Source organism: Phacochoerus africanus, chromosome 2 (genome assembly GCF_016906955.1).
Source record: "Phacochoerus africanus isolate WHEZ1 chromosome 2, ROS_Pafr_v1, whole genome shotgun sequence".
In the NCBI taxonomy this organism is placed as follows: Eukaryota; Metazoa; Chordata; class Mammalia; order Artiodactyla; family Suidae; genus Phacochoerus; species Phacochoerus africanus.
The window spans coordinates 271,337,534-271,352,953 of NC_062545.1; the positions used below are offsets into that span (position 1 = coordinate 271,337,534).

General features: G+C 56.8%; 1 protein-coding gene across 9 annotated transcripts in view; it reads left to right on the forward strand.

Moving 5' to 3' along the window:
• The window catches only part of RALGPS1 (Ral GEF with PH domain and SH3 binding motif 1), a 291,847-nt gene that overhangs the window by 242,123 nt on the left and 34,304 nt on the right, over window positions 1-15,420 (forward strand). For all 9 annotated transcript variants that reach the window (XM_047768428.1, XM_047768433.1, XM_047768434.1 and 6 more), the window contains one exon: window positions 4,051-4,118. In XM_047768428.1, the coding sequence (XP_047624384.1) occupies window positions 4,051-4,118 (68 nt within the window). The remainder of the gene's footprint in view (window positions 1-4,050; window positions 4,119-15,420) is intronic.

Sequence of the window (15,420 nt, forward strand, 5' to 3'; positions counted from 1 at the left end):
GTTATTCAAGCAGCCCCACATCTGCCAGCTCTATAGTAGTGGATCTCAGCCCTGGCTGTGAATCAGAGACACATAGGGAGCTTTCTGGCCCTCAAGATTTCTGGGGTGGGGCCTGGAAATTTCTGGTTTTTTCAAAGCTCCCTACATGGTTCTAATTATTGGCTATCTTTTTTTTTTTTTCCTTGTCTTTTTGCCATTTCTTGGGCCGCTCCCGCAGCATATGGAGGTTCCCAGGCTAGGGGTCCAATCGGAGCTCTAGCTGCTGGCCCACGCCAGAGCCACAGCAACGCTGGATCCGAGCCACGTCTGCGACCTACACCGCAGCTCACGGCAATGCCGGATCCTTAACCCACTGAGCAAGTCCAGGGATCGAACCCGAAACCTCATGGTTCCTAGTCAGATTCATTAACCACTGAGCCACGACGGGAACTCCTAATTATTGGCTATCTTTAGAAACATAAACAATATCTTTAGTTGTTATTGTACAATATTTTGTTAAAATAGAATATAATAATTTTTGATCTATTACATAATCACAACAGCATAAATGAAGGCCAGAGAGGATCATTAAAACTATGTTTGCCATAAATTGCTAATTTTTACTTACAAAGCATTTGCTGTTCCTGAAAAGAGTACCCTAGAGTGTGAAATTATTCCCACTTAGGTCCTGGGATAACATTTTCCACTAGTGTGCCAACAATGCGATTAAAAAGACAGTAGTTTTTCATTAACACTAATATCCTTTAAGGAGAAAAATGGTCTATAAATACTTCTGACCATGAGATAATCCTTGGACCGGCTGCAGATCATGAGTAATTACTCCTTCTATTCCCAAGGCCCTTGAACACCCCCAGCACTTAATGCTAAACAACAGTCAGCCCGGGTTTTACAAAGGCCCTTTGTTGAGGTCCGAGCAGACAAACCCAGGGAGGAAGGCTGCCTTCTCACCCCAGAGCCCGGACCCCTGAGGGGTCCCTTCCCAGGAAGGCCCTGGCTCTGAGTGACATGGGACACAGGGGGCTTGTGACTCTGCTTGGGGACCCCACACTCCACGGCCCAAGTCACGCCCGGAGGTCCCCACCCTAAAGGACGCAGGCTTAGCTCTTACCTTGATGGCATCGTCCCCGCCGACTTTAGAGGCCTTGTGCCCAGGAGCCCAGTCAGTGCTTTGTCCTTCTCAGTCTGTAGCCTATTTTATTTTATTCAAGAAAAATTACCCCAATTCCTACCATTTGGAAAGCATGACCGTTGGCATTAAATGAACATTATTATTTCAGGCATTTTCTCTGCACAGAAAGTGTGTATGCGTACGTGGAGAAGGATGGATAGATGGATTCACGCAAAAAAAGAATTTATTAAAGTTGGATTGTACTGCGTTGCACTTTAATTGTACTTAAGCTAGAAAAGGGCACTGAAATAAAACATAAGGTATTGCTGCTCTTCAAATAAAATATTTCTCCACCACAAGAGATGCTCTTGCCTAAAAGAGCCTTCTAAGATTAATTGAAGAGGTCAGAGAAAACACAAAGAGGTTGGAGTCGCCAAGTTCTGTTTTCACTCAGTTTCTGTGGTGAACAGGGTGTCCATTAGAGATGAGATCATTAGGCGTTCTTGTCGTGGCACAGCAGAAACGAATCTGACCGGGAGCCAAGAGGTTGCGGGTTCGATCCCTGACCTTGCTCAGTGGGTTAAGGATCCGGCGTTGCCGTGAGCTGTGGTGTGGGTCACAGATGCAGCTCCAATCTGGCGTTGCTGTGGCTGCGGTGTAGGCTGGCAGCTGTAGCTCCGATTCAACCCCTAGCCTGGGAACCTCCATATGCCGCGGGTGTGGCCCTGAAAAGCAAAAAACAAAACAAAACAAAACAACACAAAACAAAAACAAAGATGAGATCATTAGCACGCTCCCCGCTTGGTCTCTCGTTCGCCGTCTTCCCGTTCCTCCTTATCTTATTTCTACATAGTCCAATTTTATAACATACACGTCATGTTCAGGAATCGTAGTTCCTACTGTTTAGTGTTTGTAGACGTTTTCCAGTCTTACCACCTGCTGCTTCTCCATCCCTGGAGTCTTTACTTTAAATCAGTCCCTTATTTAGCCGGCTCTCATCGCGAGGCAGGGTTTCACAAGTCCCGCGTGTGCTGCGTTCTCCTTCGTGAAAACATCTGCATCTGACTTGCCGGGCTCCTTCGCTTCCCTCCCTCGGGACGGGCAGAGCCCGCTGCACTGCCTTCTGGCACTGCGTGGTGCTGTAGACACGTCTCAAGCCAGTCTGGGTCTCTCCTCTTGTAAGCGACCTCTTTTGTCTACCTGGTGGGTGAAGAATCCTTGAAGTTCCAAAGTTTGCAGGGGGAGCGCGCCCGGTCTCCCTGGAGCATGGATGCTCTTGCTTCACTGCAGAGGAATTCTTTGGGTTTCTGTCTTTGACTCCTTCTGTGCCACTTGGTGGCTTTTCTCTTTCCGGCATCCGAGGGATCCATATGTTGGATGCTGTCTGCCTTCCAACTCCATCAGCCTCTTTCTTTCTCGTGGCGGCACCTCCGTCTTTGTCGCCTACGGGCACTGGGCCGATCTTTCTGCTCTGGGACACCTGTCCTCCCCCAGTTTAGTCCTACATCTGCTCCCGGGCTTCTCCAGGCTCCCCCCTCCTCTTACTCTTCTGCGTTACCATCTCATCTTGCAGGTTTTGTTTTATTCAACCCATGTTCTAAAGCACTTGGGGCACTTCCTTGTGTCCCTCAGGGCTGCCTTCCGGGCTGAGCAACCTGGCAGTGCTCTCTTCCGTCCTCTTCCCCTTGTTTCTGAGAGGATGGTTGCTAGTTTGCCCGACCGCTTCTTTTCGCCCGGCTCCCACGTGAGAGGCCTCATCTGGATCTTTCACGGCTCTGAAGGAGGGAGGCAACCTCTGACCTTGCTCCCTGTGTGAGATGGGCTGGTTTCCCCCCTGCTGTGCCCTGAGCCCCAGGGCTTCTTGTCTCTGCCCTCTCGTGCAGTCTGGGGGTGCGCAGGGCTCAGGCTCCAGGGAGGTAGGGAGCCAGCTGTCTGTTTTAGAGGTCGAGGGGTCTTCCCCCATTGTCAGGGGCTCTGTCCCATTCCAGAAATCCTCAGGTTTCCAATCACCCCCCCAACCCCCACCATGGAACCTTCATTTCCGTCCGGGTTTCCACCCCCACCCCATCCTCTCCTCTCCAGAATCTGGGGCCAGTCAGAAGAGGGAAAGGGCGGGACTCCCACTGAGACAATCACCCCCCACCCCCCCACCCCCCCGCCCCACCGCCCGAAGCCTCAGAGGGCAGGTTAGGAGCCGTGCCACACTGCAACTCTTGGTCAGACTGCAGAACCTTCCTTTTCTTTCCTCGGCTGCAGGTTTCTAAAGTTCATGGCTTCCGTTTATGCCCCCTCCCTTGTTGAGTAGCAACTACTGAGTCCTTTTACTCTGAAGCCTCTGTAGTTGTTTGTGGGTTTTATTGGGAGAGGGGGAGTCTGGCATCTGGCTTCACTCTGTCATTTCACCCACAAGTTCTCAATTAATGCTTTTAAAAAAGAATCATCCTCTTGTGATACCAGTCCTCAGAATGCATCTGTGGCACCATGCCTCTCTGGGGACATCGGAGAGAGAGGGCGCGGTCACGACTGAACACCCTGGCTTGGGTCAGATGGCCTGATCCCCTGCCGGGCCACTGGTCAGCCCCGGGGATCTTGGGGAAGCTACGTAACCTCGCCGCTGCTGCTCAGATTCTTCACCCCTAAGGCAGGGCTGGTGTTCCTAGTTCACAGCGTTGTCTTGAGAATGACCACATTTGTGCCCGGCAGATGATGGGCTGTGGTCACACTGTGTCCTCCTCACCCACTGTTTCTTGGTCATGGAAATTCCCAGGGGACCTTGGACGGACAGGGCTGTGACCTGGAGCAGAACTCAGAGGGTTCCCGAGTCCTGTGACCAGAAGAGCCCTTAACAGCAGTCCAGCTTCTCCAGTCCAGACACGTGCATGTTCTTTTCTCCCTCGGCCACGCCAGACCCCCTCTAATCTTTGGGAAATCTTTGTTTCCAGACTGTCGCTCAGAATTGAACCAGGAAGCAGCTCCCCGAGACTCGTCTCTTCCAAGGAAGATCTCGCAGGTACCGTAACCGAAGTCGCCAATAGCCCAGACGTGCCTGCCAGGGTTGGCTTTGCCTGTGAAGCCAAAGAACAGAGTCGAATTTGCAGGTTGGCCGACTCAGCCATCCCTGCCCCCAGCCCCCCGACAGCAAGCTGCCTGGGCTCTGACCACACGGGGCCCTGTTGGGTAACACCGCTGGGCTGGGTCTCTTGGAAGAGCCTGGGACCCAGAGAGGCAAGGTCAGGACCCCAGGCTGGGAGCGTGTACAAGGTCAAGAGGACCCCAGGGTCTCCTCCAGGTCACCTGGACCCTTCTTATCAGGGTGGCTGCTCACGGGGTGCTGAGGTGTTTAGAAGCACCATGCACAGACGGCTGTCCTTCCTGGGGCATCAGTTTTATTCCCATATTTGGGACATGCAGTGTCCCTTAGAGATTAAGGGCCCAGGCTGTGAAGTCAGATCCAAGCTGTGCCGTTTGTTTCCTGGCTTGGCTATTTTACCGCTCAGATGCCCATTGCTCTCATCCACAAAACAGAAATAATACTAGCACCCACCTTTCGAGGCTGTGCCACCTGGACAAGGTCACACTTTAAAGCGCTCTGCCCGCCTCTGTGTACAGTATTAGCTGCTTCAGGGCCATTTCCGTGACAGTTTCCTTTTATGGGTATTCTAACCAACTCTCGTCCCTGGGACTGACCCATCTCTGCTCTTGCCAGGGGAGGGACCAACCTGGGGGTGGCGGCCCAACTCTACTTCTTCCTCCTGCTTTGCACTTGGGTGACACCAGCCTGGGTTCTAGGCCACCATGATTTTGGACAAGCAACTTTATACCCTCTGGGCCTCGGTTTCCTTACCCGTGAGATGGGCGTAATAAGTCTTCTATCCCAGAGTCGGCGGAATGTGAACACTGAAATGATATTAAGGCACAGTGTGGAGTCTGACAGGCAGTGTCGGTGAGAGGGTGGCTGCTGCAGGCTGCCGCCTGGTCTCGTGCCACCTCCAGCCTGTTGACCTGCTCGGGCCACTGTCTCCACCCTCTGGAGCCAGGCCGTTGCAGCAGTACCTCTGCTGCTGGGCTCAGGACCACAGAACCTGCTAGAGGCAGTGCTGCAGCTTCCCACCACCCTACCAAGCAAGGCTTGACTTCTAGGGTTTGTTCCAGCCTCTCCTGGCTCCATTGTGCAAGGTCGGACCCTGCCCCTAGCACCTGCCTCCCCCCCCGGGGGGGGGGGGGTCCCACATTAACTTAGCAGAGGGAGACTCTGGTTGAGCCTCTCAGAGACAGTCTCCAGAGACTGTCAGAGTCCTGGCCTACGCTTGATTTTCCCAGGGTTCCAGGAGCCCGATACGAAAATATCTAAGGCTGTCTCCTCCCACATGCACTGCTTTCATACCTGCCAGGTGACCCACCAGCAGAGGTGACCAGAAGGAAAGCTCTCGGCACTGGTCTTGTCTCTACCTTCTCAGCTCTGCCCCTGCTCTAGGTCACCTTCCCCACCCAGTCAGCTGTGTTCCTTCCAGATGCTCAGACACCTGCACCTGACCTCTGGGTGGGGGAGGACGGGGGCACGGAGCCCATCAGAGGGATGTAGGAAGTAGCAGCAGGATTCTAAAGCAATGGTTTCGGCCATAGAAGGAGCAATAGGAAACGCTAGCCATGCAAGACTCCTTCCTCAGGAGAGCGTGCCAGAATTCTGGTGCCGAGAGTCGGCTCAAAACAAACGCCTTTCTGCATCTCGTCCACGTGAGTCTGTGGAAGAGCCCTCTGCACCCAATCTGGCTAATACACCTTAACAGGATGACCACACCTCTGGGGACGTGCCAACAAGTCCCCACAGCCACACTTTCTTTCTGCCCTGGGCAGACGTGCTGCGGGATTCAGCTCCCAGGCTCCCTTCCTGCCCCAGCCCAGGTCTGCACCGGCGCCACCAGCTCCCCCCGCCAGGCCGGAGGTCATAAACAGGAGTCAGGCTCAGAAAGCTAACCCTGCTCGTGGGAGGCCACTCACTGAGCCCCAGGGCAGGAAAGGAGGAGCTACCTTCACTTTCGGCTCCTGTCTGTGACGGAAACCAGTACCGGAGCCAAGACCCAGCCTGTGGTTCAGCCGGACTCGCCTTCCATCCCATCCGCCGTCATCTCCCCAGCTCCCTTGTTTATGAGCTGTGTGAAACCAGAACCCAGCAAGTGAACGGACCTCCTCCAGCAGAATCCTGGCAGGAAACGGAATTGCCCCCAGATGGCTCCCAGGAAGAGACTTCATGAAGGTGAAATGGGAGAGGAATGAATACTTCACACACAGGACAGCGAAGCACCCGGCACCTCCAGGGTGAAGGACCTGGGGAAGGAAGAAGGTCACAACTCCGGCAGTTGCAAAGCGACAGAGGACAGTCAGCTTGGCAGGAGCTGTGGAAGCGGAGGGTGAAGCGGGAGGGAGGGAGAAGAGGTACCCGGGCCCCTCTCGCCTCTGCCCTCCCTCCCCACCCACCGCCCGAGCCTCCCATCGGCCCAAGCCGATTGGAAGCCTAGGGTGAGGAGCTTCTCGGGGAGTGGGCCTCCCAAGGGCTCCAAGCTGGGCACAGAGCGCATCCAAAGGGTGAGCAGAACACCCTGTGTACCTGCCAAGCCTCAGTTTCTTCATCCATAAAATGGGCACAATAATTTATTGAGATCACGTGTGTAGAATGCTTAGCAGGTGCCCAGCACGTACAGCACCCTCATTAAGGGTGACGGCATCAGGATGACAGTGTCAGTTGTCATACTGACCATGTTATGATTCTACCTCTGTCACCAAATCATTCTTCTGGTTTTAGCAAAACATCACTGCTTCAGGGAAGCCTCTCCTCCCCCGGGGTCAGCCTCCCTGTTACAGCAGCAGGGGTCGGGCTGTGGCCCCAGGGTAGCACGTTGGCTGCCCGCACGCCGCGATGGCAGAGTTGAGGTTGGGACAAAGACCCTGGGCCTGCAATGCCCAGAACTTTACCCCCGGCCTTTCATAGAGTTTGCCCCCTGGCCTCACAAGCCTCTTGCCGCTCAGCGCACCTCCCCTGCGGAAAGTGACAGTTATCTGTGCGTCTTTGTCCGGTGTCTGCGTCCCCACCTGAAAGCCTGAAAGTGGCCAGAGCTAAGGACCCAGCCCAGCACCGGTAAAGGCCCGTGGTGGCTGCGCCCGCCCTCCAGCGCCGGCCTCTGGGCTCCCGGCTGGGCCCCGCGGGCACCTGGTTCCCGGAGGCGGCTCCGGAGTGGGCTGACTGCTGACTCCGCACTCCTTCCAGAGAAGTGCTGAGGTCGCATTTTCACACAGCGCGCAGGCTCCCGGGAGTGTCTGCCACGGGCTTTCCAAATCCCTGGCCCCAGCCTGGAAGCAGGATGTTAAGGTTTTCATTGATCACCAGAGGCCCAGGGGCGTCTGGAAGGCTTTGGATGCACTCAGCGGTCCCGGCCACCCCCCTCGGCCTCTGGCCGACAGAGGGGACAGGCACGGGGTCCCGTGGAGGGCGGGCCCTGGGGAGCAGCTCCAGGGAAGCCTCCCCCCACCCCCAGCAATTAGACCGGCTGCGTGGCAGGAGCCGGACCAGACCCAGGGACAGGAATGTGCCTCTTGCGGTCCCAGGAATGGGAGGAACGCAGCCTCCCTCAGCTCCGCGGGAGGGAGCTGGAGCTGGAGCTTCAGCTCTGGGCCCTTTCCAGCCACAGGCACCCCCACACCTGCCGAGCAAAGGCCCTAAGATGCATTTGTTCACTTGAGGCTTCACCTGCAGACTGTGAGCCAGGCACCCGGTGGAACCAGGCAAAGACCTGCCCTCGTGGGCGTCATGCTTTAGTAGGGGAGGCTGGCAGCGGAAGGCATGAGGGGCGGGGGGCACACAAGAGCCCTAGGGGGCCAGTGTGAGCTGCGTGACCCCTCTCTGCAGCCGCGTGCACTTTCCCCCAGCTCCCCTGCCCCAGCATGGAAGCTGCTGGCTCTAGTGTCGGGAGCAGCCCTGGTCTTGGGCCTCTGGGACCTTGGTTAGTGTCAGAATGGTCCCCGAGCTGCAGCTGTGCCCTTCATCCCCGTGATGCCCCTGCACCCCTCTCTCCACCCCTGGGGAGTGGCTGTGCCAGCAGCTCTGTACCAGCAGATGGACAGACTGTGAGAAAGGAAGTGGGGAGACGTTCTCAGTTTCTGGTCTGGAGAGAAAAAAGGCCAGGAATGCCACGTGCTCCATTTTCCCCATGTATGTAATGTTTAGTTTATATAATGAACTAATATTTTCCTGGAGAGCAAAAATCATAAAGAACGTTGACCCCAAGAGAGGGCAAGTGATGTTTGTATGTGCCCTGGAACCGGTGAAGACATTTCCAGAGCGCGTCCGCCCCCGCCTCCACGCGCTGGACCAACTGGCAGGTTTTCTCTGAAGGGTCCTTGGCAGCAAAGCAAGTCCATGGAAAAATCTCGCCTGGGCCGCAGGTTTCTGCTCCTTCGGGACTGCTCTCGACACACCTTTCCGTCTTCCTTGTTTTATTGCCTGTGGGTAAAAGCCCGGCTTCAGAGTCTGGCAGACCTGAGTTCAAGGCCCAGCTCTAGCACGTCCCAGCTGTGGGACCTTGGGCGATTGGCGTGATCCCGCCGAGCCTCAGTTTTCTTATTGGTGAAATGGGAAGAGGAAGAAATACCTCACATAGGCCTACTTCGCAGGGCGGAGGCTGGGCCTGGCACGCGCTCCCACTCAGGAACGTTAGCTCCAGGCGCTGACGCTGTGCAATGGAGGGACTCTGACGCAGGCAACAGAGCTCTGGATGGGGGGCTCAGAGGGCCCTCACCTCAGTTCCAGGTCACCACGCACCAGCGTGCCAGCCACTGCAGCCACATAACCAGCCACCTCAGGAGCCAGTAGCACAAAGCGACCATTTTACTGTATGCATTGATTTGAGGGCCAGGAATTTGGACAGGGCACAGCTGGGTGGCCGGCCTGTCTCTGCTCCGCAACAACTGAGGCCTCAACTGGAAAGGTTTGACAGCCGAGAGGGACTTGATCCTGGGGCCGGAACCACCTAGACGTGCTTGGTGCTGGCTGGCAGCTGGGGCAGAACGGAAGCGAACCTGTGGCCTCCATGTGGCCTGGATTTCCCTGCCACATGACAGCCTCGGGGCCATCAAACTCCTACATGGCCTTCCTTCCCCTGAGTGGATGTCTCCAGAGCATCAGGGCATCTCCGTGACCCGCCTCGGAAGACACATAGCCTCGCTTGTGCCACACTCTGCAGGCCAAGGCCTCCCCAGATCCAGGGAGAGGGGAGGTTGACCAGCCCCTCAACAGGAGTGTCAGAGAATTTATGGACCTGTGTCAAAACCTACCGCACCAGCTGGTTGATGGTCGGGAAACAGAGGAGCAAAGATAGTGGTAATACCAGCAATGGCAGCTAACACGGATTGAGTGTGCACGCTTGGCCAGGCGCTGCTTGGAGCTGTGCCATGTTTGGCCTGGTGAGCCTCACACCCACTCTGCGGGGCCGGGGGTGATACATCCTGTCCTACAGGTGAAGGAGCTGGGGTACCCGCCCCCCTCATCTCATGCCTAGAAGAAGGGGCACAGCCAGTTCCTGAACCCCAGGGTCTGGACCAGTTGGCACCTGTATCCAACCCGTGGAAGAAGCGGGATGCACCTGAAGGCCCAGAGTGCCCTGGGCACTGCCCCATCCTCTGTGCCGTGCAGGAAGTGGCTGCCCCAGGAAACAACCTCGACAGAGCCGTGACTTGCCTGCACTCACTTGGAGTCACAGGCTGTCCCAGTGTGGTCCTTGGAAGGCTGGTTCCGTGCGGTTCTGGAACTCCAAACCTGATTTGGCGTTCATTCCCCTTCCCTGGCACCCTGCCCCCGGGGCCCGGCTGCCGGTGATCAGAGAGCAGGGGTGTTGGCCCTCACCCTCTCCAGTGTTCTCCGCCTTCCTTGGCTTGCTGACTGCCAGGTCCAGGTGCCAAGAGTGGTGTGGGCACAGTGCTGATCCAGGTGGCAGTTGATAACACTGATGCTCCCTCTCTGGGCACTTTCGTCGGGTTTTTTCCAGAGATTCCACGGGTCCTTTGACCCGCCACACCTGTCCTGGTACCGTGTGTGCAAGGGCAGCTAAGCCCAGTGTGGCCACCACTGACCTCCATGTTGGCTCCAGGCCTGAGTGGGGCACGGCCAGTCCCCTGGGCCTCCCAGCTGCGGGGGACACGTACCGGGCTCCTCAAGTGGCCCAGAGACCCCCTCGCTGTGGTCGAGGAGAAGAAGAGATCACCCCATGGATGAGGGGAGGGCACCCCCTCTCTACCCTCGTACCTTCTCAGAAGGCACCGGGTCCCTGGGTGAGGGACTCAAGGGCTGGAGAGCTGGGTTTTGCCCATAAACTCTGGGGTTCCCCTCCGCTCTGTCCTGGGAGTCTCCATCTTACATCAAGGTCAAGCGCAGGGGCCAAGACTCTAACCTGCTGCCATTTTTCAGAAAGAAATGAACCGGGGCAAACTGATGTGTGAGGTAGAGCCTGGCTCACCCTGAGGACCCGGAAGAGCCACAAGTCTGAGAAACAAAGAGCACGTGTGAATGCGAAAGTCTCCAGCTCCGGGTTGCACCGTGAAAGCTGGCCAGAGCAGGCTTTCAACACAGACGGACTTTCAGGGCAGAGGGGCCCGGGGCCCGGAGAGCCGCGAGGTGCTGGCGGACCCACAGAGGACCCCTCTCTGGGAACAGGGCTCTCAGCCCCTGCAGGAAAGCAACCGAGAGCCACGGAATCCCCAGGTCCAGGGTGGAAGGGGGCCCCATGCCCCAGACCCTCAGAGAGGTGCTCTCCACAGCCGGGGTGGCAGGGGTCCCCCTCTTATCCAGTGACGAAGAGGAGGCTCAGAGCCGAGGAGCCTGGGCAGCAGGCTCCCAGCTCAGCCCCAGCAGAGGCGGGACTGGAACGCAAGTCTTGTGACTCCAGTTGAGTCGTTTCCCTGCAACACAGCTGCCTCCCATTAATCTCCCACGTGCGAGACTTGGAAGGCACCCCGCGAGCGGAGCGGGGCTGCCAGGCTGCTTCAGTGGGCAGCGCTGACCCAGGGCAGGGCCGCACGGGTGCTGCTGGAACCCGTGGGAACAAGGCTCCCATCCCAGCCACGTGTCCTCCGCGGCAGAGCCGGCGTCTCTGCAGCCGCGGGCACCGCGCCAGCCCCCTCGGCACACTGGGCCGGTGCTCCAGCTGCTCACCCAGCCCTGCCCTGGGCCCCAGGACATAGCCTGGGCGTCCGGAGCCAGTGTCACTGGGGGAGAGGGAACTCACACACAATGCCGTAGCTTCCCGGGACGGGCACTGTGAAGGCACGGTGCAGGCCGCACGCAACCAAGAGGACGGGGTCGCGGCCCTCTTTATGAGAGCTCGGGGACACGGGTTCTGGGCCCTGCAGCTCAGTGAAAGGCCTCGCTGTCTCATTTAACCGCCGAGGGCAGGAGCAGACCAGCGGTTCTTTCGCTCTGTTTCTCCCTCTTCTCCCAAGAGAAACACCCAGGATGAACAGGTCATGTCTGCGGTGTTCCAGGCTTGTCTGCTGTGGTCCGCGTGAGAGAGTAGAAGGGGACCATGGCTCCTGGCAGTGTCCCGGCACAGGCTGGCGGTCCAAGGCCGCCTCCAGAGGAGGAACTGACTGCTGAGACCAGGGGCTGCCGAGGTCACAAGAGTACACTGTTACTGAGCCGCCTTCCTCTAAAATTACACAAATCTAAAATGATGCTTTTCTCAAATATTTGCTCTGTTGACCCTAGTTGTATACCACTAGTTCCTTCCTAGCCTTCCTCTTCTTCTCATCCCACAAACACTGGTTTCCCCTCCTGTCTCCGGGCTTCCCTCTTGCACTGAGATTACAACCTGGATTATCTCGTCCGCTCCTGGGGCTCCATAGCCCTGTGCTGACAAGTCCTGCGCACCTGTCCCCAGTCGTCACCTGTTTCCCAAGCGACGCATCCATCTGCCCAGAGGCCACCAGACATCAGTCCCAAACTGAGCTTCTCGTTGGCCCCCCAATCCTGCTCCCTCCTAACTGAAGGGCACCAGCTCCCACTGAGGGTTACCCCGAATCGGCCTCGTGGTCCACACCCCTGCTGGTCTACCCTCTAGACACCTCTGGCTCACATCTCCCCTTCCCAGCCTGCGGTCTTGACCAGAGTGAGCTTTCTAGGGTACAAGTCTCAGCATGATTTGCTCTCCTAGAATCTAAATAAAATAATCTCCTCTCCTGAAGGTCTCCGTGTCCTCCCCTCGTTGAACCTCAGGCCCCCCACGCAGCCCTGCAGCCCCAGTCTGGCTCCCAACGTACACACACTCCCCATGCTCAGCTCGTCGCCAGGTTGGCTCTTTGCAGTTTCTGGAGTAGGTCCTGGGTCTGCCGTTTTTGAGGCTTTGCACGAGCTGCTCCTTCCGCCTCTGCCACCGCCTCTGCTGGGACTCCTGCATCAGTCTGGGGGTCACACCCCCCCCTCAGGGCCCCTCTGACATGCCTGTGTGCTCAGGTGCACTGCTTACCAGCCCCCTGCCCAGGGAAGCTCCTTAACCTTCTGACTGCACATCCACAGAGTAACGCCGAGATGCCCGGGAGGCAGCGGTACTGTGAAACTTACATCAGATCCTGCGTACTGAGCGTTTTGCACAGTATCTGGCACCTTGTAGGTGCCTGATGAATGTCACCTGTTGCCATTGCCACCATCATTATTGTCATGGTAGCTACACGATTGGTGTGGTCATGGCTATTACTGTATTTATTTGTTCCTATCAAAGCAGTTATCTGCTTACTTGTCTCTGTCCCCCCTCGACTGTGAACTGCACAGAGACAGAACCCCATCTCTCTAATTCAGTGTGACTGTGTGGCGTCTGGCCCGGGGTGTTGTTGCAGGAAGGAGGGAGAGCTGCTGTATCATTTCCTCCTCGAGGGGAGGCTGCCAGGCCAGCGCACTGTCCCCGTGTTGAAGATTCAGGCTCAGAAGGGGCCGGGTGACTTGCGCAAGGTCACTCAGCCTGCAGGTGGCAGCGGCCGGTGGGAGCCCAGGCCCGTCTGCCTCTGGGTCCTGTGCGCTCTGCTGTGGCCATTCATCATCCTTACTCCTGTCCACTCCAAAGCCATGGTTCGAAGGCCCTGTGCTCTTTTCTCTTCCAATCAATGAGTGGTCTGTTGGGCAGCATGTTGGTTTCTGGAGAGAAATGTAATGAAAACCAGATTTTTTTCATGATATCTCATTCCCCAGTGACTGTCAGTTCTCATATGTTCCAATAAAACTGCTAAAGAAACAGCCACTTAAAGATTATTCATGGAAAAATTATGCTGAGGAAAAATAGAGCAATCCTCTGAGATAGTCAAGCTGCGTGGTCAGTTTTTCCAGCTGTCCGTGCCATATCAGGCCGGGCAGCGGGGACCACACTCTGTTAAGCCAGGCCAGAGCCCCAGCTCATGAGCACTGCCCCCACCCCTGCCCCTGCCCCGAGACATGGAGAAACACAGCTTGCCAGCTGCCCAGCTCAGAAACCATCCCAGAAGACACGTGTTCCTGACGCTGTCACATGGTACCCCCCACCCCCAGGCCTGATGGGGCAGGAACGTGAGGCCTTTCAGTAGCAGAGTGTCACTTACTGGCAGGGAGGCCACCCCACCCCTCGGTCCCAGCTGAATGGAAATTCTTCTGCTTCAACGGCAAACCCCGGCTGTTGGTCCACAGAGCAGCATCAGCTTTGACCCAGGGAGATCCCCGCTTCTGCTGCTTGCAGCCCCTTGAAGGGGCATCTGAGGCCAGGTAGGCCTCCAACACAGCGAGAAGAAGGGGGTGGATCTGGGCCTCCGCCTGGAGGGGGAGTCAAGAGCTGAGCAGAAAGGACCAAGGGTGAGCCCGGAACCAGGGATCCGAGCCAGGACGCGCAACCACATGGAGATAGGTGGGGAAGGCAGTGGATCAGGAGTGAGCAGAGGGTAAGGAAGCTCCCGGAAGAGCCTCGGCGCGTCCAGCTCTCACTGCACATGGGGCGACTGAAGGAACAAGCCCAGCGCCCCACCACCACGTGACTGGAGTGCCTCCGAACATCCTTTTATTTTTATTTTTTAAAAAGCTTTATTGACGTATAGTTGATTTACCATATTTGAGCGTTCCTTTAACGTGGCTTTGGTAAAAGCATCAGCTGCACAGGAGTCAATGATCTTAGACGTGGAAGTGTTTAGCCTGGTGCGCGGTCGGTGCCTAATAGATGTTAGCGTCCTTCACCGTCCCCTCCTCGAGGAGTAGCAGTTGGCCTTTATCCATCACGTGTTTCCTGCAGGAAGTGCCTCCTGCTTGTCATGTCAGATCACCTCAGATGGGGCACCGTGTTCTTCCTTCCTCAGGTCTTCGTTAATGCCTGACCTTTGACCTGTTAGAGCTCCTCCTCCACCCCACGGCCCCCCGACCCCCCCGCCACCACCAGGACGGTGGTGTACCCCTGGGTCCCGGTCCTGTGTGTGATAGAAGCCCTGGCTCCCTTACCTGCAAAACAGGGCTCTGAAGATCCCCGCCTCCTGGATGGCAGCCCAGCACACAGTTCTGGGCACAGAACATTCGGCTTTCCCCGTTACTCAGGCTGCGACACCACCGGCTCAAGCCACGAGGAGGAGCGAGGCGATTTGACCTTTACAAAATACTTTCTGAACCCAGGGTGGGAGCCAGAGTGACTCAGGCAGTGAGACTGCAATCCTGCGTACATGCGGCTGATAAACAAGGCACACTCTCCCCTCCACATGGATCCATCTATTGAGCAAGACGTGCAAAACAGAAACCAAGCCGACGGCTTCCACGCTTGCCTTCCCCCTCTGCAGCAGCTCCACGAGACATTTCCCCCAGGACAAAACTCGCTCTCATTCCAGCCTTTGGAGCAGAAAGTCTTCACCAACTGCACATCTGAATCCCCTGGAAGGCGCCCCTGTCTAGGTCTCATTTCTCATCCCAAAGAGAGGTTGTCCTCAGACCTGTTCCTCCAACGCCCGGGGAAGGTGCCTTTCCCCAGCCGGGGCCAGGGCAGGGCCGCAGAGGTCCGGAATTGGCTCCCCTGTGACCCCATCAGGAGGAGGGGCGATTCCTGGCCAAGGTGCTGGGCAAGGTGGCCCCAGGTGCCCCCTCCATGGATTCACAAGGCCTAGACTTGAACCGGGCTCCATGCCAGCTCCCTGTCCTGGAGGCTTAACCTCCTGAGCTTCTGCTTCTTCCCCATTGGTGAACCAAGGCTGATAACACGGACCTCAGAGGGGCGTCGTGGGGGTTACAAGTGTGGGCACTGCAGGGCCCGAGGCAGGACACAGATGGCACTCAACTGGGG